At 52.0% G+C, this 26,150-nt stretch overlaps 1 protein-coding gene across 1 annotated transcript in view; it reads right to left on the bottom strand.

Moving 5' to 3' along the window:
- The window catches only part of SGSM1 (small G protein signaling modulator 1), a 67,416-nt gene extending 41,272 nt beyond the window's left edge, over positions 1–26,144 (bottom strand). Inside the window, exons 1-5 of the mRNA XM_012731098.1 lie at positions 26,100–26,144; positions 25,956–25,999; positions 6,744–6,819; positions 4,824–4,986; positions 1,573–1,725 (exon numbers count right to left, since the gene is read on the bottom strand). Coding sequence (XP_012586552.1) covers positions 1,573–1,725; positions 4,824–4,986; positions 6,744–6,819; positions 25,956–25,999; positions 26,100–26,118 — 455 coding nt within the window. The 5' untranslated portion in view covers positions 26,119–26,144. The remainder of the gene's footprint in view (positions 1–1,572; positions 1,726–4,823; positions 4,987–6,743; positions 6,820–25,955; positions 26,000–26,099) is intronic.
- Positions 26,145–26,150: the final 6 nt, after the last annotated feature.

Genomic DNA, 26,150 nt, shown 5'->3' with positions numbered 1-26,150 from the left:
CAGCATTGTATCAACGGCAATTTCCTAGTATTCAACTTTCATTGTTGTTATACATAATGCTATCATAGAGGACAGACAAGAACTTCTATTTATTTTATAACTGTGCCTGACTCTAAAATTCAAAATATAAAGGTTTAATGAAGAGCGAGCAGGTTGGCATTGCTGCTCAGATAAATGACTGAACCCTCTTGACCAACCTGTTCAGCAGGAAAACCCAAGGTCACACATTAAAGTCAATAACTAAAAAGATGCCAAACCATGACAGGACAGGGGGTAGAGACAAGGTACAATTTACCAGAAGGCTGAAGAGGTTAGCTAGAGCTTCAGAGCTCATTTCTTCCTGCTTCCTTTCTATGTCCAGGCCTCTGCATCTGCTGTCCCCCAAGGATCCCTTTCCCCCTTTCATTTGTCTATACCGGCTTCAAGTGCAAGCTTTTAAAAACAATTATTATTTCTTTTTTAATGCATACAAGAAGTGGGGTACAAGTCAGAGATGCAAAGGGTGAGGGTATTCACCAGAGACAAAAGTGGGGATCAGAACAGACAGATCTACTGAGATACACTGCTGAGGGGAGGACAGGAGAGGTCTGCTGCACCCTATGTGGGGTCAGCTCTCTGGCTGGGGATCAAACTCAGGCCACAGCAATAAGAGCACTGAGACTCAACTCCTAGGCCACCAGGGAGGCCCTCAAATGGTAGCTTACTTGTCATGTCTCCCAGGACAGTTTCCCGACCGCGCAGCGGAGACGGGACACACCCGTCCACCTGGGGACACACGTCTCATGCTGTCGGTGCTTTGCCCATTTCCCTGCTAGAATGCGAGCTTCAGTAGGGGAGGTTTTTTTCTGGACTTTCATATATATTCCCTAATAGATGGCAAAATGAAAAAATAATTATGCCTTGTGTGAAGAAGGGATTAAACAGGCACTGAAAGATGGAGAGATTCATGGGCCTCTTTTGGAGGCCCATTAAATACTACTCAGTGGCTTCCCACTGCTCTTGGCATAACAGCCAAGACCAACATATCTCCAAGAGTTAGGTTAGTGCTTGGCACATAGCAATGCTCTTTAAATATTGGATGAATGAATGAATATTTACCAAGAGGGCACATACACAATAAGACCTTTATAACCGGTTAATCTGAGCTAGGCGAGAAATTGTAAAAAGTATCAAAACATAGGTCCAAAATCCCAAGTACTTGCTACCTCAACTCTGGGGTTGCAGAAATCCCCATCCTATCTGCTAAGAAAGACAAGATAGGCACAGAGAATTCAGTGATTCCCTTAGGATCATACAGTTAAAGACAGTATACTGATTGTGAGCTCAGTTCATAGAAGATCACTAAGAACTCAATATCCCTATACTCCACCATAAACCAGAAGATCCTATTAAATACTTGAGTGTCTCCGAGGTTCTAAACTATGCTAGCTCACAGTCAAAAGCCCAGACTTGGATCACTTTCAGATCAAGCGCATAACCAGGGAGAAGGAAAGCAGCTTCCTGCAAAGGGTGCAATTCTCACGAGGGCCAGCAGAGGGAGGCAGAGCACACCCAGCTGTCCAGTCAGCCTACCTGCTGTTTTCCACAAGATAATGCACGATTTTGTCCAGGACCTTCTCAAACAAGGCTGTACGGATCCACAGGTGTTTGATGGCAAGTGGGGACAGGTTGGGAAGTTTCGGCAGCTTCCGCACATTTTCCTGGAGGCCCTGGATCTGGTTTCTCCTTCAAGATCAAGAAAGGAGAACAGAGATGATCACAAAACAGGAAATCCAACAGGACCAACAAGCCATTGGGAAAATACCCAACCTCTGCAGGAAATGAAGGAACAGCAATTAAAGTAAAAGGGCCCACACTGCTTCTAGCCACGGGGCAAAGAGTTGAAAAGAGTAACTGGTGAGTGCGGGGATGTGGTAAACAGCCTTTTACACACAGTAGGTGGGGAAGCCGGATTCTCATACTGGTGTCTCCTCTGCCTTCCCCATCCGCTCTCTGCTGGAGTGGGGCCCAGGCAAGAGAAGTCTCAGGTTATGATCCCACAATGCGCCACTGTTGAGGACAGCTCTTTAACATGAAGGCAGCATCCTGGACCTTGGTCCTGGTTACCTCTCCAGTCATCTCCTTACCTCTCCCTGCACCCCCACCCCATGATCCAGCCAGACAGAAACATCTGCAGATTCCTGTGCTCATGTGAGCACTTCCATAAGTTTCTGTCTCTGCTTAGTTTCCCTTTTCACCCCATCCCCAGGCTGACCAACTTCTCACTTTAGGTCTTGGCTGAGGGGTCTCCTCCTAAAGGAAGCCCTCTTAGATCTTCCAGAACTGGGGGAAGAGCCCCTTCTCTGTGCTCCCGGAGTCACTGTTGCTTAACTTCCTGCTCATTTTTCTGTCTTCTTCTCCATGCTAGGATCTTGAAAGCAGGAACTAAACAATTCAACTGTTTTTCTAATAAAACAGTCTACCACGTGGCAAGCAAGGGCCCTCTTCGTTGCTGAATCTCCAGGGCCTACCAGAGCACCTGGCACAGAGGAGGGCCCCGTCTACATGTTCATGATTGAGTGGCTGCATGACTAAATGCATGCCTCTCCTTCACCCCGGCATGCGCGCCTCTAGTGCCCCCCGCCCCCAAATATTACAGAAGGCCTGACACAAGCTATGCAACCTCTGTCATCAGACACGGTACGGATGGAGAGGAATTGCTCTGAAAAATCAGACTTTCCACTGCTAACTTATGTTATGACCTCCCTTTTTTGTATAATCGTAATATCAAAATATTCTGAGTAACCTTCAGCTTACAATTGGATTGCCTCAGCCGCACAAGGCCTGCCTGCCCTGACAAGCAAGCACTGCACCAGGGTGAGAAATTCCTCTGAAGTCAAAAGTTACTTGACAACTGGCTGATGAATAAAAGCAAAAGGGCTGTTTCTGCAAAGTCTCTCTCATTGCGGGATGGAGGAAACCCAAATCTTATCACTCTACTATCTCACCTAGCCTTCCATTCAGCTTCTACAGAATTACTCAAACTTCTTACTGTCTGGCCTTTCTTTAGATGTAGAAATTCATCCAGGTTGCCTGTTTTAGAACTAGTCAGGTTTTTTACCTTCTACATTTCAAAGCAATCCACAAAAGTCTTCTGGCTAGTCTTTCAGGATTCTACTATCTAGTCTTTAGATAAGGAAATTCACCTATGTCTCCTATTTTGAGCAAATTATGCCTTCTACTGTCTAGACCTCAAGGAAACTCACTTAAAACCTTTTAGCAAGTTTCTTCAAAGAACTTCTGAAATTTGATTTGCAAGAAATTTCCTCTTCCTGCCTCCCAGGATGTCTCAGGTAGAAAAAAAACCCCATCAAGTAGTAGATAAGGTTTAAGGGATTTTATTTTAATTAATCTTCACTATAGTAATATTAGTCTTAAACTTTATGCACCTATGTACCTGTTTTTAACCTTGATTGATTTTAGAATGTTATAATCTCAAGTAAAGGTCAAAAGGACCCCAGACTATTCTTAGAAAAAAGGTGATTGTGATCTCAGCCCCTTTCATATGCTAATGTCATCCCCCTGCCCACTTGAAATGTATAAAATAAACCTCTGCTGAAGGCAGAGCAGGAAGACTTGCACCCAACCCTGACTCCCCTGTCTTCCTCGAGCCTGCTCCTCTTCCCACTTGGAATCTCCACCCCAACCCCTTCGCATCTTAGGGTCCTGCCTGTGTTGCCTCCAGACACCTCAAAAGTTGGAGCTGGTCTCCAACAAAGGCCTATGGAAATGAATCTCCTTCAGAAGCTCCAGCAGCAGCTGGGAATTTAGCACATGGACCAGAATGAACTTGAAGACCAAGGGGCTTAGGAGTCAGATCCCAAGGGGCACTGGCAATGCGAAACCCAGTGATACCATGCCCCTCTGGCCAGCAGCAGCAGCGGAGGACCCTTGCTGGTGCAGTGGAATGAGCACACATGGCAGAGCAGGCAGCAAGCATCGCTCCTTCCCCTTCCCTAACTCGCAACAGACACGGCAGGTCAATCCATGCACAGAAAGCCCTACTGAAGCGCCAGGATCTTTCTCGACAGCTGCCCACACCAACTGGGGTTGAAACCTATTTGCCGTCCCAGACCAGGCTCTGGGCTGGGGGTTTGGCTGTGCAGCTGGGGCCCTAGGGGGTGACACCGGGGGAGGCGCTCATGAACACACACTCAGCCCACGAGCCTTCCAGGAACATACATATACCGTCATCTGCTAAGAGGAACTAGTGAGGCCGCCCCTCCCCTTGACTGGTGGCCTCAATGTGGGGCTTAACTGGAGCCCCAGCATCTGGTCCATATAGATAGTGGCCGTATCAGTTTCATTAAAGTTTGGGCTTTTCAGCACAGGGCTTGGCTCACAGCAGTCACGCATTAATTCAATAATTGTTTCTTGGTTATTGGCCCAGATGTTGGGCACTGTTCCAGATACGGGGACATAACAGGGAATACAGGTGTGATCTCCCAGAGCTTAGAGTTAAGTGGGGGAGACAGGCAATCAAGGAAACAAATGAGTGAATAATTAGACAGAAATAACAAGTTGGAAGAAAACAAACAAGATGATACGCAAGGGAAGTGGGGTGATGGCTGGGTATGACGGAGGGAAGACAAGGAGCTGGTCATGGAAGCTGAGGGGTGTGAACAGGGTTCAGGGATAGCACACACAAAGGCCCTGGGTGGGAAGGAGTCTGGTGGGTTTCGAGAAGCCGGAAGCAGGAGAGTCCCAGAGTCTCACAGGCTCTGCAGGCAGCATGGACTCCTCCCCGGGACCGCCACCGCCTGCACCCCATGCACCACACTCACGCGCTCTCGATCAGCTGCTCTAAGTCCTGGACCTTGCGGCTCAGCTCCTCGGCTGGTGGGAAGCTCTTGCCCACCTTCATGAAGAGAGCTGCGATCTTGTTGCTGCGCAGGAAGCCCGCTGCCCGCCGCCGCAGCCCGTGCAGGACGCAGGACTCCACCGCCGCTGTGGAGACACGGAGGTCAGCAGGCCTGCCCTGCCCGTGCTCCTGCCGCCCAGCCCAGCTCGGAGCTTTGGCCACACACAGGCACCCTGATGGTCCAGGGGCCCCCGAGCCACTCAATTCCTGACCACATCGTGAGGAAGCGTGTATGCATGGCTACCTGCCACCCCTCGCCACCCAAGGTCAGACATCTCCCAGTCAATGACCGGCTGGGGACATGGCCAATGGCTTCCTCCTCCAGTGCTTCAGGCTCCTTGCCTCATACTTGTAAACCATGGGAGCATAATTAGTGTTTGTCTGTGAAATGGGGGCAGTATGGCCACTAACTTCATAGGCCACATAGGTGGACGTGCACGAAAGCCCACGGCACAGGGTGGGGCCACGCAATTCTCACGGTGCATTGCTGTCACCTCCTTCCTACAGGAGTCCGGTAACAGCTAAGATTTATGGGTCCCATTCATCCTCCACCCCAGATGGGGAAGAAAGGGATGACAGTCCCATTTTTCAGATGTGGAAACTGAGTCTCCAAAAGGTGAACAGAAATGTTTGGTGTCACCCAGCAATAAGAGCTAGAGCTACGACTCAAACCCAGGCCTAAGCCCAAGGTGTGTGCACAACACATGTTTCACAGAGGACCTTCGAAGGGAGGATTCAGCCACTATTTCCCATTCAGTGTTCCCCCTTGAGACTGTCCACCTTTTCTCAAGCAGGACAACTGAGGTGGAGCCTGGGTTCTCCAGCAAACTTGCTGTGTGGCCTCAGGTAAATCACTTTCCCTCTCTGTGCCTCAGTGGGCCCTTCTCAGAAAGGGACTTGTGCAGGCCATTTTGTTGGCTCTTATGTTATTTCTGGCCCCTGTCAGAGCCCTCTACTGAGCTTATTCTTATCCCCTTTCACACAGCAGACTGGGCGCTTAGCCATATACAACAGGAGTAAGTCAAGGTTTACCCAAAAAGTGAGCTCGGTCCTGACCAGTGACCCACAGGGTGCAGCAGATCTCTGCTGTCTCCCCACTGCTCCCCTCCACAGTGTATTTCTGTCAATCCGCCTGTTCTGTTCCCCACTTTGTCTCTAGTGGATCTTCTCACCTCTCCTCACCTTTGGCCTGCACCCCAGTTCTTCTACACAAAAATAAATAAAAACCTTAAAAAGCAAAGTTTTCAAAGAGAAACCCTCCCACTTAACTGCTCACACTGGTTACGAGCCAAGTCCTGGCCTTGCGGAACACCCCAAACGCTCCTCTCTAGCCGCTGAGCAAGAACAGTGAGAACTGGGCAGCAGGGTTATTTGTGGAGTCCTGTGAGCAGAGCTGCTTCCAGAGGAGAAGTCTGAGTTAGGCTTCAAGTCCTAGGCTTGCCTCTTTTGCTTGCCGGCTGGACATGACCACACAGGAGGTGTCAATGGCTGTTAATTCCCTGTATGTATTAAGGCCCCACCCAACTTCCCCTTTACCTGGCAACAGCCCGAGGCAGAGTGCAGAAGGATACAGAGCCGTCTGTCACCTGCCCTGTGGTGGGTATGGACTGAGGCCACAGGTGGGGAAGGCGGCTTCTTTTTCTGGGGTTACCACTCCATCTTAATTTCTCCTCTAGACTTTCATTTATTGTCAAATTCACTAATGGAGTCCCTTGGCAATCCAAAAACAACTCTGGGTTTACAAAGCCAAAAACAGATTAGGAAGCCCTGGCTCAAAGGCCCAACGCCCAAGAGCAAGGCGCCCAGCCTGAAGCCAGCTTCCAGGCCCTGGTCGCGGACTCACCGCAAAAGGAGATGATGTGGCTGCTGTCTTCGTGGACAAACTTGCGAGTGACAGCCTCCTCCATGATCTGCTTTACCTGGAAGACAGAGGTAGCAGAGCGGAAGACCCAAGTGGAACCCGGGGAGGGACTCCCCAAAGCGCTGCATGGCTTCCCAGGGTCTCAGCGGCTGGGATGTCTTGATGGCTGCTTTCCTCCCACTCCCCTCCCTGAGTCCTACCTGGGAGGCATGTGCCCGGCCACCTCCACACCACACGTTTCACTTGAGCGCCGTCTCGGATGCTGCAACGGGGCTGCTGCTCAGAGCCTCTGACTACCCCACTACCACCCCAACCCTCCCCCATCAGAGTCCTTACAGCTATTTCTGGTCTACTGCTCACTGTCTCCCTCTTCTAGAATATAAGCTCCCTGAGGACAGGGGCCTTACTCACTGCTCTGTCCACAGAGACTAAACAGTACCTTGTATCTGGTGGGTGCTAAGTAGCTACTTTCTAAAAAGTATAATGAATGAGTGCCACAGATACAGAAAACAATTAGGAGGGTGACATGTGAAAAATCAGTCCTGGAGTCTGGTACACCTGGATTCAAATCTCTGCTCAGGTACCTGCCAGCTGGAATTATGATCTACTACTGGGCAATGGAGGCTCGGTGGGCTGAAGCCACCTGCCCAGAGAGCAGTGTGAGGCCAGAGTGGAGATGGACTCCAGCTGGGCTGCCTGTCCAGGTGGGGAGCTCTTGTTGCCACGCTCACTCAGCAGGTGTTTCCTGCGCACCGCCAATGTGCCAGGCAGGGGGCCAGTGTGAAAGGGCAGCGTGCCTCGGCTCATGGCTAATCCTCTGTTGTCCTGAACACCCTTCTTCTCACTAGATTCAGGGCACCACTCTGCCCAGAGTCCTGGTGTTTAAGAGTTTCTCCCCTCTGTGCCTCAGTTTCCCCATTTTGAGTTTGAAACATCTCAAGGGCCAATCCCAGGCTACATCATACATCACGTAGGGATGAAGGGAGTAAAGCTGAGAATCCTCCTGCCCAGCCTACAGGCCCCTGCTGCCTTGCCAGTTGCCCCGTGGCTCACCAGCTTCATGCAGGCAAACACGTCAATGCACCCTACTGAGAGCAAGCGCAGCCTCTTCTGAATAAATGTTCCTGTCTCCTTCTCTCTGAGGATTCGCAGAGGGAAAGACAAAACTTTGAATGCCCCTGGCCACGTTGTCTGGAAGAACATATGGCAGCACCTGCCCTACAGCTGGTACAGCAATCCTGCCCACGCAACCAAGTCAGCACTAGCCCTGTGGACAGCTCCCAACCCACTAGGCAAGATCCAAGCTCGGCTTTCCGGCTCCATTTCCAGGTCTACCAGGCCCAAGGAATTAACCCCATTTCAAGATACAGAAACTCGGAGGCAGTAGAGCTGCGATCTCAACTGAAAATAGGTCCCCCCCCCCCATCTTGGCTCCAGATGCCATATTCTGTCCCTTCTGGCTTATGACTGCTTCCTCAAATATCATCATGTTTCTGAACCTAAGCTGTCTCATTGGCTAAAGGGTTTATAGGAAAAGTACTTGCCCATAGGAGCAATGGGAGGAACCGATAAGGCAGCGTACACCATGTGCTGGGCACAAAGCCTGGTCAGTGTGCCAGTAACAAATGTTAGCTGTTGTGTCATCGCCCTCTGAAAGCCTCCCTGGCCTCCTTTTACAGTTGTCCTGACCCTGGTGGAAACATCACCCATTCAGGATATTCAGTTCTCCTGCTTGGGTTTCCATAGTGACTCCTTTTGCTGCCCATCAAATTTATGATGATTTCATCAGCATCTGTCCTCCCTGCTTGTTGGGGACCTTGTGTGATGAGCAATCTATGTCTCTCTATGTTCTGTGCTCGATGGGGTTCTTCTGTTTGAGATGTCAATGGCTTGAAGGATCATGGTCACCTGCTTTGGTAGAAAATTTTAGCTGAAAAAGTGCTTTTATGTCACCAGGTTCAGGATAAAGAGAACACAGCATTATTATCTCCATTTGTCAAGAAGGGAAATAAAGGCACAGAAAGGCAGTATAGCCTGCCCAGGATCCCACAAAAGGGTGGGGACTGGGGCTTGAACCCAGGTCTGTCTCCAGGGGTGGGGCAACTTCTCCAATGTTCAGTCAAGCCTGCAGTCCCAAAGCATTTGCATACCTGCTCTGCTCCCAGGTGCCCACCTCCCTCTTTTGCTCCCCTGAGGCAGGACATCATGATGCTGGCCTATAGCCTCATGCCTGAGAACCTACCAGAAGAGGTCTCACACATTGAGGCCTGGACACTCTTTGAGATCAGAGGGACAGAGGAAGTGGGCTGGGGCTGGTCAGTAATGGCTGTGAACTGGGGGCAGGTATGAAGAGGGGGCATCCAGGTAGTGGGGTCAGGAGTACATTAAAAAAAGCACAGTGGTTACTTAGGAGTTCAGAACTGGGGCCAGACAGGCCTGCACTCGCACCCTGGCTCAGTCACGCCGTAGCTGCAGGATGCTGGGTAAATTCCTTTATCTAGTACCAACGTATAGAGTCAGTAAAATCTGTTGCTTCTGTCATCAAAAACTATCCAGTGTGCTGCCACATCTCCTTCTCTGGCCCAAATAACCCTCGCCCATGTTCCAGTCTCTCCTGGAACTGTCCTGAAATCTACAAGTCACAGCTCCTGTGTGGGCCACTCCCCACACAGCCATCCCTCTGGGTGGCTTCTCCCTTCTACCCCCTGTCATGTCTGGAGTTAACAGTTCTGGTCCTTGGTCCACCACAGCCAACAGCCACGGGTGTGCACCCTTCCCGCCCCCTTGGTCACCAGCCCCTTTATTAAATTCACCTTAATGCACTTAGTTTGGGAGAACCATCTGTTTCCGATAGGCTCTCTAACTATACACATGTATTGTCCTGAGTCCAGACTGCAGCAGAGAGACTGTTTATAGCTTTGGATCCTGCAATTTGGAAGGGGAGCCCCCCCACCCAAGGTCACACAGCCCGAAGTAGGCTGCCAGGCCTCCTGTCCTGGGATGGTGTCCAAGCAGGAGGAGCGGGGCTGGGGGTGGGGAACTGTGGCACCAGGCACCCAGGATATAGTTCTGGGCCTGAGGGAAGCGCCCCAGCGAATGAGGACTTCCCCTACCTCCTGGCTCCCAGCTGTGAGCTCCAGCTGCGGGCAAGAACATCTCCCCAGAAGCTAATAACAGGCTGGAAGCCAGGAGAGGAAATTGCAAAGGCAACGGGGCTCTGGCAGCCCAGTACTGCCTGCTGCAGGAACGAGGTTGCGGCCCACTCCTGCCAGGGGACCCACCCCAGGTCACACTTCCCACGGGCAGGGCAGGCGGCTGGACAGCCACAGGAGGCCGGCTGGGCTTCCGCACAGCTTCCTTCCCCTCCCAGGCTCCCAGACCCTGGCTCGGGCTTGGTTCACTGTGCAGGTGGACGGACTGGAGAGACCGCCGGCGGGCCGGAGACGGGGGCATCCTGGCTTATTGCAGCCTGTGTGTTTTTATCAGCTTGGGCTCCAGGAGCAGGGGGCACGCCTGGGCAGCACAAGGCCGTGGCTGCCGTGGGGCGGCCTCAGAGCCTCACAGACCTGCAGTCCCGGCTCGGCCACACATCCTGGGTGAGCCTGGTCAAGCCCCTTTGGGGGTGCCCGCTTCCTCTCCCATAAAATGGAACCGCTTCCATGTGGTGAGGGTGGCACGCAGCAGGGGCTAAAGCCCACTTTCCTTTTCTTTGGGCACTGACAACAACCCTAACGTGGCAGCTCATCAAATAATTCCCAATTCACAGATGGGGGAAAGGCGGCACAGGGAGACGAGGTGGTGCAGAGGGGGCAGGATTCTAACCCAAGGCTTTGTCCTAACAAATACTTCGTCTCGCAGCCAAACCTGGGGGTCATTTGGAATCAAAGCTTCTGCTGCTTCCCAGTTTTGAATATCAGAAAATGCTTACCGAGCACCTACTATGTGCAGGTGCTTGTGGAGAATAGCTTAGTTAAGCTCAATTTTAGAGATGGAGGACTCAGGCTCCAAGTTTACGCGACTGTCCCTAAGCACACACCAGAAGGCGCAGTCAGAACTGGAGCCCAGAGCTGCCTGACTGACAGTTTGCCTTAACAGCTCCCTCTCCAGCCCTGCCCATGCTGGCCAGGCCCTTTGAAATCCCAAGTGCTGGGAAACCTGGGGAAGAGTTCCACAGCTCTCCCAACTTGGGGACTGAAGCACCAAACTGGGGGGTTATAAGCTCTGGGTGGCCCAGCTGTGACTGCTAACAACCCCGTGTGGGGGCCTTGGGGCCTTTCAGGTGGATCTCAAAGGTCAAAGTGCCAGGAGCTTTTATCCCTCTGAGCAGCAACTGCTGCCTGCTTCCCTTGTGATCAGGCGCCCTCTCCTTTCGGAACTGGCTTAGAAGGCCCAGAACGTGCAGTCACCAACCTGGGGCCGACTCCCAAGCTACCCACTACCTGCCTGGTGCTGGACACCTTTCCCATCTGTAAATGGCAGTGGCCCCGCCCACCCCTCATTGTCAGGCCTCTTGAGGACTTGTCTGCTCCACCCTGCAACCATTCAGAAACCAGTCGCACTTTCCTGCCTTCTCTCCACCTGCAAATATTTAAACGGCACAAAAGGAGGACTGGTGTGGGGGTGGGGAGGAGCCCCAGCCCACTGCCAAGTCAGAAGGGAAGCGCCTGTCTTCACCCCTCCTCACACCAGCACAGTGCCTGCTGCACAAAGCCGACCTGAGCAGCCTCCCGCTCCTCTGAGACTGCTGCCTTAGACTGACTCACATGGCCCCGCCCACTGGGGGACAGTGCCGGAGGGGGCGATGGATGCTGAGCCAGCTCAGCTCAGGAGGGGCCAGGCCGCCTGATTTAGTCTGTAAGGGAGGGGAAGCTAAGTGACAATGCTGGAGGGATTCAGAGTGCTCTGAAAATAACTCTCAGCATGTGGGGAAGAGGGGGGTGTTTATGGGCGAGTGACTCACAGGCCCCTCGATGCTGTGAGATGCAGACCTTAGCCAGCCAGCATGTCCACTCTCCCTGGGAGCACTGGCCCTCAGATTCCGGTCCCTACATCCATGCCTGTGCTCACTTGGTGCCAAGTGCCCCCTGCCCCCATGCTCCACCTGGCCAAACGTAACTCCAGCTTCAGGTTTCTGCCTCCTCTGGACAGCAGCCTTCCTGGGGGTGGGAGTGGGGGGGGTGATGAAGTGTGCTGCTTTCAGGTTCCACGAACACCTGCCTTCCTAGTACAAGCTGAAACTGTCCCTCGTTCACTAAATGTGTCCACTTCGAAGTTCTACGGCAGGCAGATAGAGCCCTTGGCCTCAGAAAGGTTACAGTCTAGACAGATTGAAAGACATTGACAAAATAACACAAATGGGTAAATTACAAAATGAGACCAGTGCTCTGCAATGAAAAAACCCGGTTCTATGAGAACAAACAGCAAAGAAACGAGGTAGATGGGAAGGTCAAGGAGGGCTTCATGCAGGAGGTGAGGTGACATTTAAGATCTTAAGTACAAGTGGAAATGAACGTGCTGGCCCTTGGATGCTCCTCAATAAAGCAGAGGGAAAGGGCGCCCGGCGATGGCCAGCCAGGGTCTCCTCGGAGCGCAAAGGGAGGGAAAGCTGTAACAGGGAAAAGCATGATGTGCAGATAGCTGGCGGCCTTTTATTTTGTTTTTAACTTGTTATAGGCAGAAGCAGCGGCAAGAGTTGGAGAGGCTGGGGAGGGGTACAGGAAGATTTCGGGAGACTCCAAAGCCCAAAGACATTAGGGCTTGAGGGGGGCCAGCACGCCCTCAGCTGTGACCACTGCCATGGCGCGGCCTACTTTGCTTGTCCTCCCCCTTCCATACCCCGACCTCTGTCACAGGTATTGCTCTTGCTGTGGGACCACTGCCTGACTTGATTCGGAACTTGATTCCCTCCACCCCTCCCCACCGATTCCCTCCTGTGTCCAGCTGGAAAAAGCACACAGTTCTCCAGGACTAGGCAATGTGGGCTTCTCCTCACTCCTGGGGAACCCTCCAAGGCTTCTGTGATTCTCCCCTCTTCTAAGCACCCAAGTAACAGCCACTGCATGGCTACAAGTATTGGACTCTGGAACCAAACATCCAGGTTTGAACCCCAGCTCCTGCGCGCATCGCCCTGGGCCAGTCATGCCATTCTCTGGGCCTTAGCACCCATTAGCACAGTGGGTGGTCATGAGTTTTTGCCTCACTGTGTAACATGACACACCGCAAGCGTTAAACACAGCCATGGTCACGCAGTCAGGGCTTTAGATACTTGTTTCACGTAATAAGAACAGCATTTACTTATTAAGTCTCTGCTGTGTGCCAAGCACTGTGTTAGGGGCGTTGTGCTACTTAACCTTCATGGTAATATAGTGGGGTGTGTACAACTACCCTCATTTTACAGAGGCGGAAACTAAGGGTAAATGACTTACCCGAGGGCACACAACTTCACACAACTTTCAAAGGGCAGGTGGGGTTCAAGCCCACACTGTGTGCCCGCATCCAGCCTGGATACCATAGGGCATCCATTTATCTGCTTACTCAACACACCTGAGGTGCCCCTGAATGGGTGCTTCCCATACTGAGCCCAAAGGTTCAGTCCAGAACTGGGGTTACAGAACTGGGTGTCATTCTCTAATTCCCACTTTCCCGACTCAGCCACTCACCTGGGAGGGGCACAGATCGTCTGTGAAGAGGCTGGGATTTGAATCAAGGGCTCCTGTCCAGAGTCTCAAGTCGTGGTGGGGACCTCACACCCAGGTGGCCAGGCCAGCCATTCCTTCAGCCAGGTAGGGCAGAGCTAAGTGTATTCTCTGGCCCCAAAGCCAGGGTCACCCAGTAGTGGCCAGCTAACCCTCCACCCTAGCCATCTTCTTCCTCACCCACCTATCCCAGCATGCCTGGTGCTTCACAGCTACTACCCTGCCACACGTTAGTCTCAAAGGCAAATGGCAGTAGCCAAACGAAATTACCAACCTTAAAGGCTTATTACTAAGTGAAAGAAGCCAATCTGAAAAGGGTACCTGCTTTATAATTCCAACTACATCATTCTAGAAATGGCAAAACTGAGGCAGTGAAACAGGGCGGTCTCTCTTCCTGCCCCATCAGATTAGCATTCCTACCTGTTGCAGTTAGCAAGATTGTCTTCTTGCAGCCTAACAAGCAGGAAGTCATCCCTAAGAGGAGAGTAAGGAAGTTAAACAGCAGGTGCTAACAAAGCAAGCTGCCGCCCACCTAAGCCTCCACACACCTGCAACAAACGGACATGCCAGCCCGTCCCATCTCCCCTTCATAGCCCTTTCCTCTCTCCTTTTTTTTTTTACTCCTTGGTATAAATAACCCTGCCAAAGAGCAGAAGGGTGGTCTTTCAGACGCAAATCTGCTGCTCTGCTCAGCCTGTGGACAAATTAAACTACCTTCCTTCTCCTAAAACTGTTTCCTTTTATTGGCTGACAGAAACCAGTCCGGTGTTCTGTATCAATAACTATGGAAAAGAATCTCAAAAACATTAATTCTGAATGATACTTGTACCCCTATGTTTATTGCAGTACTATTTACAATAGGAAAAACCTGGAAACAACCCAAATGCCGCAAAATAGAAGAATGGATCAAAAAGATGTGGTGTCGATACACAATAGAATATTACTCATCAATCAAAAAGATAAACTAATGCCATTTGCAGCAACATGGATGGAGCTGGAAGGGATCATGCTCAGTGAAATAAGTCAGAAGGAAAAAGAAAACTATCGAATGGCTTCACTTATAGGAGAAATAGAGGATAACCCAAGTAAGACACTGGAGAAAAAATAGCAACAATACAAAAACAAAACAGACAATTATACACCAGAAACATCCTACAGGAGGAGGTGAGAAGGAAGGGGAGGAGGGAGGGAGGAGCATGGGGGGCTGTGGTGACGGTGCACAGGCGAACTGGGGGAGGAAATTCTATTAGATCTACGCCTGGGGGGTGGGGGGTGTAAACACTGTTTTAAAATGAACAAGGGCCCTCCCTGGTGGCACAAGAGGTTAATCACAGCATTGTGAGGCTATCTGCAGCCACTTCAGTGCGAGTTTGATCCCCGGCCAGGGAGGTGACCCACATGGCACGGCAGACCTCTCCTGACCTGCCTGCTACTCCCCTCAGCAGTGTACTTCATCAATCTGCCTGTCCTGCTCCCCACTCTGTCTCTAGTGAATCCTCTCACCGTCTCTGCACCTCTGGCCTATATCCCAGCTCTGTATGCACAAATAAATAATTTTAAAAAATGAACAATGTAAATATGTATATATACACAGAGAGAGAGAGAGAGAGAGAGAGGGAGGAAGGGAACCAGTGGTTGCCAGAGGCTGAGATAACCAGGAGCACAGGGGACTTTAGGGCATGGAAGGGCTGTGGGACATTGCAATAGTGGGACCAGGTCATCATGAGTCGGTCTGAACCCAGAAAATGTGAGACAGCAAGTGTGAGCCCAAGATTAATTATGGCCAGCTAATACAGGTTTGTGGATCTTAACACAGGTCACTGTCTGGTGAGGGACGTCCCTCATGGGGAGGGTTACACCGTGTGGGGAAGGGAAGCCTTGTACTTCCATCGATTTTACTGGAAACCGAAAACTGTTCTAACACACAGTCTGTTTAAGAAGAAAGAAATGTCCTTGCTCACGCTGCCACTAATGGAGGCTGTCAGCAGGAGCTCGCCTTTAGCAGGTTTAGGGCTCTTTCCTAATGGGCTCCTTTGAGTCCTCAGCCCATCAAGGCCCACAGTGGGCTTTGGCTGTGCAGAAACAGTGTCTTTTTTTTTTTTTTTAAATAATAGTTTACTCTTTTAATGGTGGTAAGACTAGGATTTTCCCCATCAGATTTCAAGAGAGATAGTGTCTTAAGGTGATGGGCACAAAGCAGGAGTTCTTGAACACAGGTGAAAGGCTAGAAGCTTCCTTTTCAACAGGCTTCAGGACAGACTAGTTGCACTCTTCTGTCCACATCCCACCCTGCAGTGAGGGCAAGCAGAAGGCAAAGCCACAGGAGTGTCCTTCTGCAGTCCTATTCCTGTGATGGGGATGAGTGCAGGGTGAGGGGGGCTTAAGTGAGAAAGCATGGCACAGGACCTTCAGAGGGTTAGGGAAATCCTCCCTCTCTCCATCCTTTTAACCTGCCCTAGGGCATGGCTGTTTGGCTTCAGGAGAAGCAAATGCCTCTCACTTGGCAGCTGCCATCCTGGCCCCTGTTAATCGTTCACCGGTGTGCTATAAATAGGTGCCAGGCACTGTTTCCTAACAGTGCCAACACCTGGAATGGTGTCATCTGAAGCTGAGAATGGAGATCCCATGGACAGGCCTCCTCTCACCATGCTGCAAAGGTGCCTCCGGTGACCAGAACCCGATTCTCAAACGTTCACTCGGATCATCCTGGCGAGAAGGTCCCTCCAGCCAACACTCCCATTACAGCTCCGAGGGAGACCACGGATCGGGTCGGCAACGACGTGCTGTTACCCCACTCCCAGACAAGCCTGCGTGTCTCACATTTCCAGCCCACTCCCTGGAGAAGGGCCAGTTTTCTCCCGGCTGCCTGGCTAGCTGCACGGCAACTCCCCTGGCAACAGGCCCCACTTCCACACACCCACGGCCTCCTGGATGAAGGGGTGCACACAGACTCCGGAATGGCCAAGCCTCTCTAAGGCTGCTCAGACCACAGGGGTAGGCCAGTCGCAGGAAAATAAGAAACAGAACTACCAGATGGTCACTTAAGCACACACAGGGTAAGTCTGAAAATGGACTGATCTCCTCGAGGCAACCTAAAGAAGAAACAGATGAATATTGTGACTAAGGATTGGGTTAGAATTCTGGCTTCCCTTTTTACCAGCTGTGTGATCTTGGACAAGTCACTTCACGTCCTCTCTGCTTCCATTTACTCATTATAAAATAGGATAATAAATCTGACCTGCCCATCTGAGGGGTCTTTTCAGGTCATATATGCTAGTGCATGTTCAATTATGAGGCACAATGACTAAAATAGGCTAGAACTTTCTAGAAATGCTCTCTCTGTATTTGTAGATCATAGAGGATCATGAGCACGTGTGGGGATTTTTGAGCTCCTGAAACCTGGCTAATGTAATTGAGGAATTCTACTTTGTATTTAATTATAATTGATTTACATGTAAATGTAAGCAGGAGCACGTGACCAGTGGCTCACATGCTGGTAGTGAGGGTCTGGGACACAGCAGATGGGATGTCCTCAAGGCCCCTGTGACTACCAGAAGGGCTCACAACGGAGGGAACAGGAAGCACCGGTGCACTTCTGAGCATGGTGAGCCTGGAACTGCATCAAATTCGTGTCTGGATGCAGCATCCGCAGGGTGATTCTGAGTCACGTTTGGGAGTCTGGGGGCTGACGGTTTGAGGTGCCTCCTCAGAGGGACTACGACAGCTGAGGGTCCTCTCTCCATATGACAGGCACAAAGTGTTTGCACAATGTCACAGGTTTACATCCTGACTCAGCAGAGACATGGCACACAGCAGGCCTGGGCCCCTGGCAGCACCTGGGATCACCGCCAGGCGCCCCGCACACTTCTGCTCTTCGGGGGCTGAGCTCCGCATCCGGGTGCCCCCCAGCTTGGCTGTCTGTTTCCCTGCCCCCCATCCCCATTTCACCTTGACGCTCCTATAGTCCCCTTTCCTCCCTCTCACAGAGCTGACCCCGAACTCCGCCCCGCAGGCTTAGCAGTGGCTCTGCAGACACTGGCACAAAAAGGGCTCACGACCCAGACTGGCCCTGTGAGACGTACCCCTTGGGTTAGACCTAAGCCTTCTCGCAGAGAAGGCAAGGCCTCATTTATGCTACGATGCCAAGCTGCGCTTGTGCCCTGGCGCTACAGACCACCTGTGCCTCCCAGAGAGATGCCACGCAGAGCCAACAGAGAGGCAGCACAGAGGGGAGGGCACAGACAGGGCCCTGATGGCGTCACAGGAACCCTTGGCTACGCTGTAGCTGAAGCTGCACTCACCCCAACTTTCCAAACCCTCAGACCAATAAATCCTCTCTTTCCCTTGCCGCTTTAAGTTTAGTTTTATTAGCAAGCTGTCATCATACTTGAGCTAGATGAAGCTGTTAAATTACCCTACCCTGCTCATTCTCAGCTGTCTGACCTTCCAGCAATTTCTCGACCTCTGACCTCCAGTTTCCTCAGTGGTGAAGAGCAGTCTGTCCGTGCCTACACTGTAGGACTAATCGACCAGTGGCTGACAAATAGTGGCTGCTGTACTTCTTAGCTAGTTAGACAACATTTACTCGGTAATATAACTAGGTATATAACAACATTTACTAGGCCCATTTGATATATGATGTGTTATAACACATTCTCCTATGATATAGTGCATAGCTCTAAAGTAAGAAGAGATAATCAATTACTAAATAATTTTAAAAGAATTAATCTTAACTGTCCCAAGTAGCACCCAGTCTCTCGAACTCTTGGGGTCTCGGTTATGTTTTCTAAATGGACCTGCTGGCCATCTGATTTCTAAATGGGTCTTTCTATAAAAGGACCTGTTTCCATCCTTTAGCAACATTCACAATCTGAGTTTCTTCAACTCTTGTAAGAAGCCCAACTCTATTCTCTCCTGTCTTCTTATACTTCTAAGAAATGCTACTGCCCGCTGGAGTTCAGCACTCAGCCACCTTGCCCAGCAGCTCACAGCACTAGGAGGCTGGGCCAGCAGGCGCCCGGGGGGGCTTCTAACCTCCTTAGGGGCCAGGAGCAACCAGATCCGGAGGATGATCCGGTCGCCGGTCCAGGAGGGAACACAGCCTGTCACAACTCAGCTTTCCTGACGCCTACTAAGACATCCTCCCTTTGGGCCCCTTTCCCACCTAACACTGCTCCAGTGACCACACCCCAGGGCTTACCGAGGGGGAACCAGATTCCAAGCTGAGAGCATCTGCAAGTCCCCTTGTGAACAGGAAGAGCAGCAAAATGTCCTTCTGCAACCGAGTACACCCTGCTGGATGAGTGAACCAGCCCAGCAGGGTAAGCCAGCACGGTACCTGGCCCCCCCAAATACAGCTGTATATGCCCAGGATGATACATAACATGCCGCAGGTGATACTCTCACCATCTGATACACGAGGAAGTGAAGCCACAGAAGTGCATGTGGCTACAAAGGGCAGAACCTAAGGTGAACTGGGGTTGTCCTGTTTCAAAACCTGGTCCTTCCCAGGGCAGTTCATGACTACATGTGGGTGGCTGGTTTGGCTCCAGAGCAGGTGTCTGCAAGCTGTACCACTGACAACCTCTGCAACACTGGGCAAGCTACTTGCCATCTCTGTGCCTCACTCTCCTTACCTCTAAGGGAGAATGGTCTTATAAACCTCTGAGGTACTGGGCTAATTAATGAAGTCATCCACATAGAATGCTATTTTACACACACACACACACACACACACACAAAATCAAAAACAAACATTTATCCAATAGAAAGGCATTTGTTTTGAGCCCTTGTTTTTGTTAAGCAGACTGAAAGCTCTCAGAAATTTTTATCAGCTACTGAGTTTTAATAAGTCTTAAATATGGGTCTGGCAATTCAGGGTAGAGAGAACATGGCTGACTTGGCTCTTACAAAGTGATTGCCAGCCAAATCAGATGACTTGAGATTCTTCGAGTCCTGCAGCCGTCCAAGCTCATCCACTTAGAAAGCAGGAGGATGAGAAAGTGAGGCAGGACTGCTGGCGGCCATGGTCCTGAGGGGACAGGAACTGGGGGGTCCTGGCTTCCCATCCTGGGGTCTGCAACCAGCAACTCTGGGCCCACTGGTGGGCAGTGGGGTGAGAAAAATGCCCTTTCCTATGCCAACCAGCAGTAAGTGCTACTACACCTCCAGAGGCCCCTCATGAGGACACTGCAGGGAAGACCCCCGCCAGGCTGCAGAGGAGACAGAACCAACGAGAAAGCCAGAGTCCCGCCCACCACGCCGCAGTCTACCCAGGACACCCAAACCATCACTAGCAGAATTTCCCAGAAGCCACTTTGCCAGAAACCTGAAAAAAGCAGCAAAGTGCATGGAGTGGTTATGGCTCATTATTCATGAGGAGGATTTCTGCTTCTGAAGTCTGAAAACACGACACACAAACCGGTTTGAGTCAAAGTTTGAGTCAACGCTGCACGCCTCGGAGTCTCCAAAAATACCCAACCAGAATCCCCGCATTCATTCACTGGCAAGCACTTCTGGAACCCCTAGTTGGCAGAGCGCAGGAGTGAGTGTGTGTGAGTGTGTGTGTGTGTGCTGGGGAGAAGGGACTGTGATGTGCAGCCCAAGCATTGCAAGCTCAGCAAAAAACAAGACAGAAGTTTCCTGACTTGCCCAATGACTTGAGCTCCCGACACTGACCCTACACGTCACTGCTGACCTGCAGCCTGGACAGTCTACTATGTAGGTGAGTCCACTCCTCTCTCCCGGCTCCCATCTCACTCAAGAGTAAGAGCTGATGCTCCCAAGGACCACAAGCTCTGCGTGCGTTGATGGGGGTGGGGGGTTCCTGTTGCTTCTCAGACTGCCTCTCCTCCATTCTTGTTCACTCGGCTCCAGCCTCACTATTCATTATTTCTGACTCAAGGACTTTGCATATGCTGTTCCCTCCTTCATGAACATCCTTCACGACAGTCTCTCCATTAGAGCGATCAAATGTCCCCCCATTAGAGCAATCACCCCGATCTCCTCCCCTGGAAAGCTCTTCTCACCACTCTCAGTCCTTTCCAATTCTATTTTCCCCTTAACAATCATCCCTTCTGATCTATAGATATGGTTTATCCACCTGTCCCCCAGGAGACGCCTGCTTCATGGGTGCAGGTGAGCAGCTTCCCAATCTGCACATTCTTGAACAGTGGCTGTGTGATACTGTGAATTATAATATGTATTTGGTCTTCATTCCAATTTCTCACACAGAGCTTCTGAAGCCCCAGTGGGGAGAAAGATGTTTTTGTCATGCTAACTAGGTGACTTCTGGACCCCACCTGTGGATGGTGGTATGGCACGGTTGCCAGGAGAGCGAACTCTGTGTCACAGAGTTGGAGCTTTCAATCCCACCTACTCCTATTCCCACCTGGAGGGAGGTGAGAGTGCTTGGAGGGAGAATCACTCACCGGTGGCCAGTGACTTCATTACTCACGACTCTGCTGAAACCACCATCAGAACCCTATAGGGCCACGCTGGAGAGCCTCTGGGTTGGAGAACAACTGGGAGGGTGGTGTGCCCACAGTGGACAGGGCGGCTCCAAGTTCCTCCCCATACCTTGCTCCACGCATCTCCTTGGACTGTCTGTGTCTGAGTGACATGGCTGCTGATAAATCAGTGGTGCAGTAAGTAAGAAGCTTCTCCGAGTTCTGTGAATGGCTCCAACAAAGCGCGATTCGCAGAAGGGAGGGAGATGAGAAGTCCAGGTTATTGACCTGAAATTGCTGACTGGCATCTGGAGCTGGGGGGAGGAGAAAGTCTCTGGGTTGAGCCCTTCACCTGTGGACCGTAGAAATGTACGGCCAGCAGGTATCAGAGCTTTGCTTCTGTGTGGGCACACCCTGCATCCCTGATTGTAGAACTCTTAGCTTGGCACACAGTAGGTGTTCAAGAAATATTTGTCAAAGAAAAAGCAATGCCATAAAGGGAGAGGGGAGGAGAGGAGGAAGGAAAAGAGGGAGCATGTTTTATCCTAAGAACGGGGGAAAAAGAGTACATCTGACCTCTGCTACACTGAAAGAAACTTCCTGAAGTTCAACTCCAAGAAGATCCATTCTTGCTAACAAATTTTCTATAGCTCCCCACTATCCAGCAAGTGCTGGAGCCTGAGCTTCCCCAGTGGGGCTGAGGGATTTTCCTGCCTGCTTTTCCCTCCTCACACACCTGACCGTGAGTGCATGTCCTGTCCAGGGCTAGCCACGGCGACCTACCACTGCCTCTGCCAGCCCATGAGAGCCTTCGGAGCGGGGTCCTTCTTTGTGGAGGGCCATCTTCTTTGTGCAGGAAGGGGAGCAGCACCCGGCTTCTTCCTCTAGATACCAGTAACAGCGCCAGTTGTGACAACCAAAAATGTTTCCAGACATAGGCCCTGGGGCGAGCCCCCGATTTAGCAATACATACTTCTACTACAAAATTATGACTGTGCAACCTGTGTGGGGGGCAAGACTGCCCTTCTCCTTCACTAAGAACCACTGGGTGAGAGTGAAACTACCACAGGGTCCCTGTTGTAACCTGTTGCCATCAACCTTCTTAGCCAGCTCTGCCCTCCCCCCACCCCACTTCTCTCACCCAGGGAGGCTCAGCCCCCCAAACACTGGCAGTTCAGCTGCTATAAAAATGGCTCCCCACTGTGGCTCTCATACCAGCTCTCATTTGCAAAGCTAAACATAGCTTCTGCACCAGGACCTGCCTCATCGCCTCGCCTCCCTCTCCTCTAGCCCGTAAGACCGAGCCCCTGCCTTCTCGCCTCCAATTAAGATATCCAGACCCAGCCTGGAGACAGGAAAACAAGCAGTTAGTCACTTTGCTTCCGTTATCAACTTGAGTCACGTGGTTGGCTCCTTTAATGGCAGTTGTCATGGCAACGGGAAGCCAGTCCCTGCTGGCTCTGGGAACCAAAACAAAATTAAGGGGTGGCAGTGGAGAGGGAGAAGGAGGAGAGGGAGAAGGAGGGGAGGGGAAGGAGAGCCAGGAAAGCGCCAGGAGCGCTGGCTGTATTTCGCTGAAGGGAACACGCTGAGGCCAAGCTGTCCCCAGCTTTCCCTGGATGGGTGGCTCTGGGGACTGAATGGGAGAAGGTGCCTGCCCTGGAGGGGCAGCTAACACAGGGAGTGTGTTCATGGGTGTTATTCTGGCAGCTAAGACATTTTCGTGGCCGTTATGAGACTCGGACACTTGTGCAGGTAGATGCGCGTGCAAGGTTGTGTAACTAAGTGCAACCCACCTCAGCTCTTCCCTCCACAGTCCTGTCCTCCCCCCTCTTCAGATCATGTGCACTCCCCTTCTCCTTCCCTCTGCTCCCTCCAGCCACACATCCTGATCTGCCAGCCAGGGCTGTTTCCCCAGTCTTTTCCCACCCACAGCTTTACCTGAGAGGATGCCTCATCATTCACATAGCCGGACCCTCTACCCCACCCCCACCCCGCACGTGGTTATGTCTCCCTGTGACATGTCCCTGTGGCACCAAGTGCCTCCCCTTCAGACCTCCGCACACAGCCTGTGATTATATTTTTAATGACATCTGAAATGTCTCTCTGGGTCTATCTTGTTGGCCTCAAGGGGAGGGCCTTCTGCACTGCTGTATCCCAGCATGTGGCACGCAGACACCTCTCAGCAGTGCATGCCCTGGGATTTGAACCCAGCTCTGGCTGAGCTCACAGCTCCTTCCTGAAATGCCTAATCAGCTCCCAGTCAGCACCAGACAGAGCCCCAGACCCTCGGCCTCTGCAGGGCTACGCAAGGCTGGCAGCTCTGCCTGGCTTACCTACTGAAGCGGATGGTTAAGGGATTGCTTCCAGAAAGGGCAGAGAAGCCTACAGGTGGGACTGTGACAGGCAGGAATGGGGGGAGAGGGAATACCTGACGTGACCTCCAGGATTCTGAGCACAGAGCTTCCTTCATCATTCTACGGGAGCCTGGCTGTGCTGCTGGTGGGAGACACCTGCCACAAGGGGAAGGCAGAGGATGGAGAGGAGAGGGGTATGGACTAGTCCTGTGCGCCTCGGGCACCCAGCTGAGTAGAGGCTCACAGGTGTGAGTCTGCACACATGAAGCTCCATTTACTGAGCCACAGTTTTCTCATCTACAAAGTGGCAGCGACCGACTCACACATTCTGAGACAGTGGGCTGTGCAGGTGTGGATGGGCATGTCTGTGGTGTAAGGCTAAGAGCCTGGCTCTGCCCCTTCTCAGCTCTGTGCTCTTGAACAACTCCCTCCTCCTCCCCACACCTCAGTTTCCTTATCTGTAAAATGGGAACATCCTCACTCACTTCATAAAATTACTGTGCACACAGGGCGTGGCACTAAGTAGCCCGTGTACATCCAAGCTCTGATTGCTAATATGACTTGGTCCAAGAAACAATGAATTTAGAAACGGCCACCAACCTGGAACTCTGGCCTTCTGACTGCAGACCAGGGGCCATGGGCCCTTGAGGCCCTTTGCCCAAGCTTATAAGATTTGTCCCTGTCCTATTCAGGCGTCAAACAGGATGCCAAGAGATCACTCTGACCAGGAAAAAGCCTTGCCCTTGAACCAGAGAAAATTTATTCCAAGTTCCAAACTCAGGTGCTCCAGGGGCAGAGATACAGGCCCTGCCAGCTGGCCACCAGGGGTAAAGCGACCCGCATGGCCTGTGGAAACACCCAAAAGAGAAAACGACATGGACAGAACGCCAGGGCACCGATGCTTCCTACTCCAGATGGTGAAATTAAGTCCTTGAGAGGGGAAGGACTTGTCCAGCCCTGAGGGAGCTGCGAAGGAGGCCCCAGCAGGCCCTGCCCAGGGCAGGAAGCACTCTTCTGTCCAAGCCCCCCCACACCCCAAATGACCAACCGTCTCCTTAAAAGCATCATTTCAGGTAAAAACATCTGCATATAGGTTTGGTTCAACAAAGAACGAATAAACACAGCAGGTTCTCAACCTGAACACACTGGCAGGTGGGGACTATCCATACCATCCCTAAAACAGTCTTCAGAATGTGTGCGGTGTGTTGCAAAGAGGGTTCAGACAGCTTTCTTCAGATTTCCACAGGTTCTGTGAGAGCTGAGCTGAAACTTGGCGCCTTTCTGAGAGATTCAATGTGTCTCCTAAGTCTCTGTATTCAATAAACGAGGGCATGTGGCCCGTTCTAGAACCGACTCTAGACAACATGGGACACGCCACACACAGAAACAGGCACCCCACGCTTCCAGGGAAGTGCAGCCCAGGAACCGGCTCCAGGCTGCCTTTGCTGGCCTCCCTTCTCGTGCTCGCAGGCACTGACACCGGAGGTCAATATCCCCGACACACACACAGGGTTCAAGCTGCGGTGATAGAGGCTGGCAGAGATGGTGTCCATGCTGAGATTTATAGGGTGATGTGAGGAGGCTATGACACACACACACACACACACACACACACACACGGTCACAGCCTCACTCATTCACACACAAACTCATGCCTGGCATGTCACCCACCCACAATCACAGCCTCACTCATTCACACGATTCCTGCATCACAGAAACACATACAGATTCCTGCTCAGAAAAACATATTAACACAGATATATGAACACACAATATATAGACATACGTATCTCCAGACAGATGCAAACACATTCCAAATACATATAGCCAGAGCCACACTTTCTACCCACAGACATGTTCCCATACACGTACATGTACACACTATGTACACACACACGCGCGCAGTGCAGGCACCTAATGCTTCCCCAGCCCTCATCACCATAAATTCTCCCCCGCTGCAGGAGTCATGAACCGTCAAGGCTAGGCTGGGCTCCCACAGGGCCACTGGGACAGTGAAGAGAAGGGCAGCTGAACCTTGTCTGATTTTTATGCTCCTGTAATTGGGGACTGGTGTGGGGTGAGAGTGAGGGGCCCCTGTCTGCAAGGAGCACAGAATCAGACCTAGAGGGTGGCAGCTGGCTGACCCCAGGCTCAGAGAGATGAGTTCTCTGGGGTGTCACCAAAGACTAAGAATTTGGGGTTGGGGAGAGGGAAGGTTTTACGTTCCCAAAGTGATTTCTTTCCTTTTCTTTAAGTCTGGTCTTCCTTCTGCAGCCTCAACCAGCGCTTCTCACCCCAAATGTCTTGCCAATACCGCAGTCCTCCACCGTCTCACCTTTTAAGACCCCTTACTGCTTACACCCACCTGCTCTTCCGCAAGAGGGAGTCCCACCCAGACACCCTGAGGTATGCCACACACCTGGAGGGTCCTCACTGGGCACCCGCCTCTCTCTGCACAAGGCATGAAACCTCCAGACCCCTTCATCCCTGAGGGCCCTGCCCCCCCCCCCACCTTCCATCACCGCCTCCAGCCCTGGAAGGTAAATACCCATCCAGGTGAGCCTCACAGTCCGGGTGGCCGCCCCCCGCCGCCAGGGGCCACCCCTGCTTCGGAGCCCCTTTCCTGAGTGGCTCCAGCCGCCCCGTCCCCGGGGGTCGCGCGCCCCCCGCGCCCGCCCCCGCCCCGGCACCTACCTCCTTCTTGACCGTGCGCAGCAGTCTCTGCCGGGTCTCCGCCTCTGTGTGACAAGACCGGAGGGCGGCCGGTCAGCCCAGGGGTAAGGGCCAGGCCCCGGACTGCCCCTGCCGCCCACGCGCCCCGCGCCCCGCACCCCTTACCCGCGGGGCCCGAAGCCATGGTTGGGGCGCTGCGTTCCGAGCGCGAGCGGC

This window comes from Condylura cristata, unplaced genomic scaffold (assembly GCF_000260355.1).
Source record: "Condylura cristata isolate star-nosed mole 26May11 unplaced genomic scaffold, ConCri1.0 scaffold00029, whole genome shotgun sequence".
In the NCBI taxonomy this organism is placed as follows: Eukaryota; Metazoa; Chordata; class Mammalia; order Eulipotyphla; family Talpidae; genus Condylura; species Condylura cristata.
This window is presented reverse-complemented; position numbering and strand designations above follow the sequence as displayed.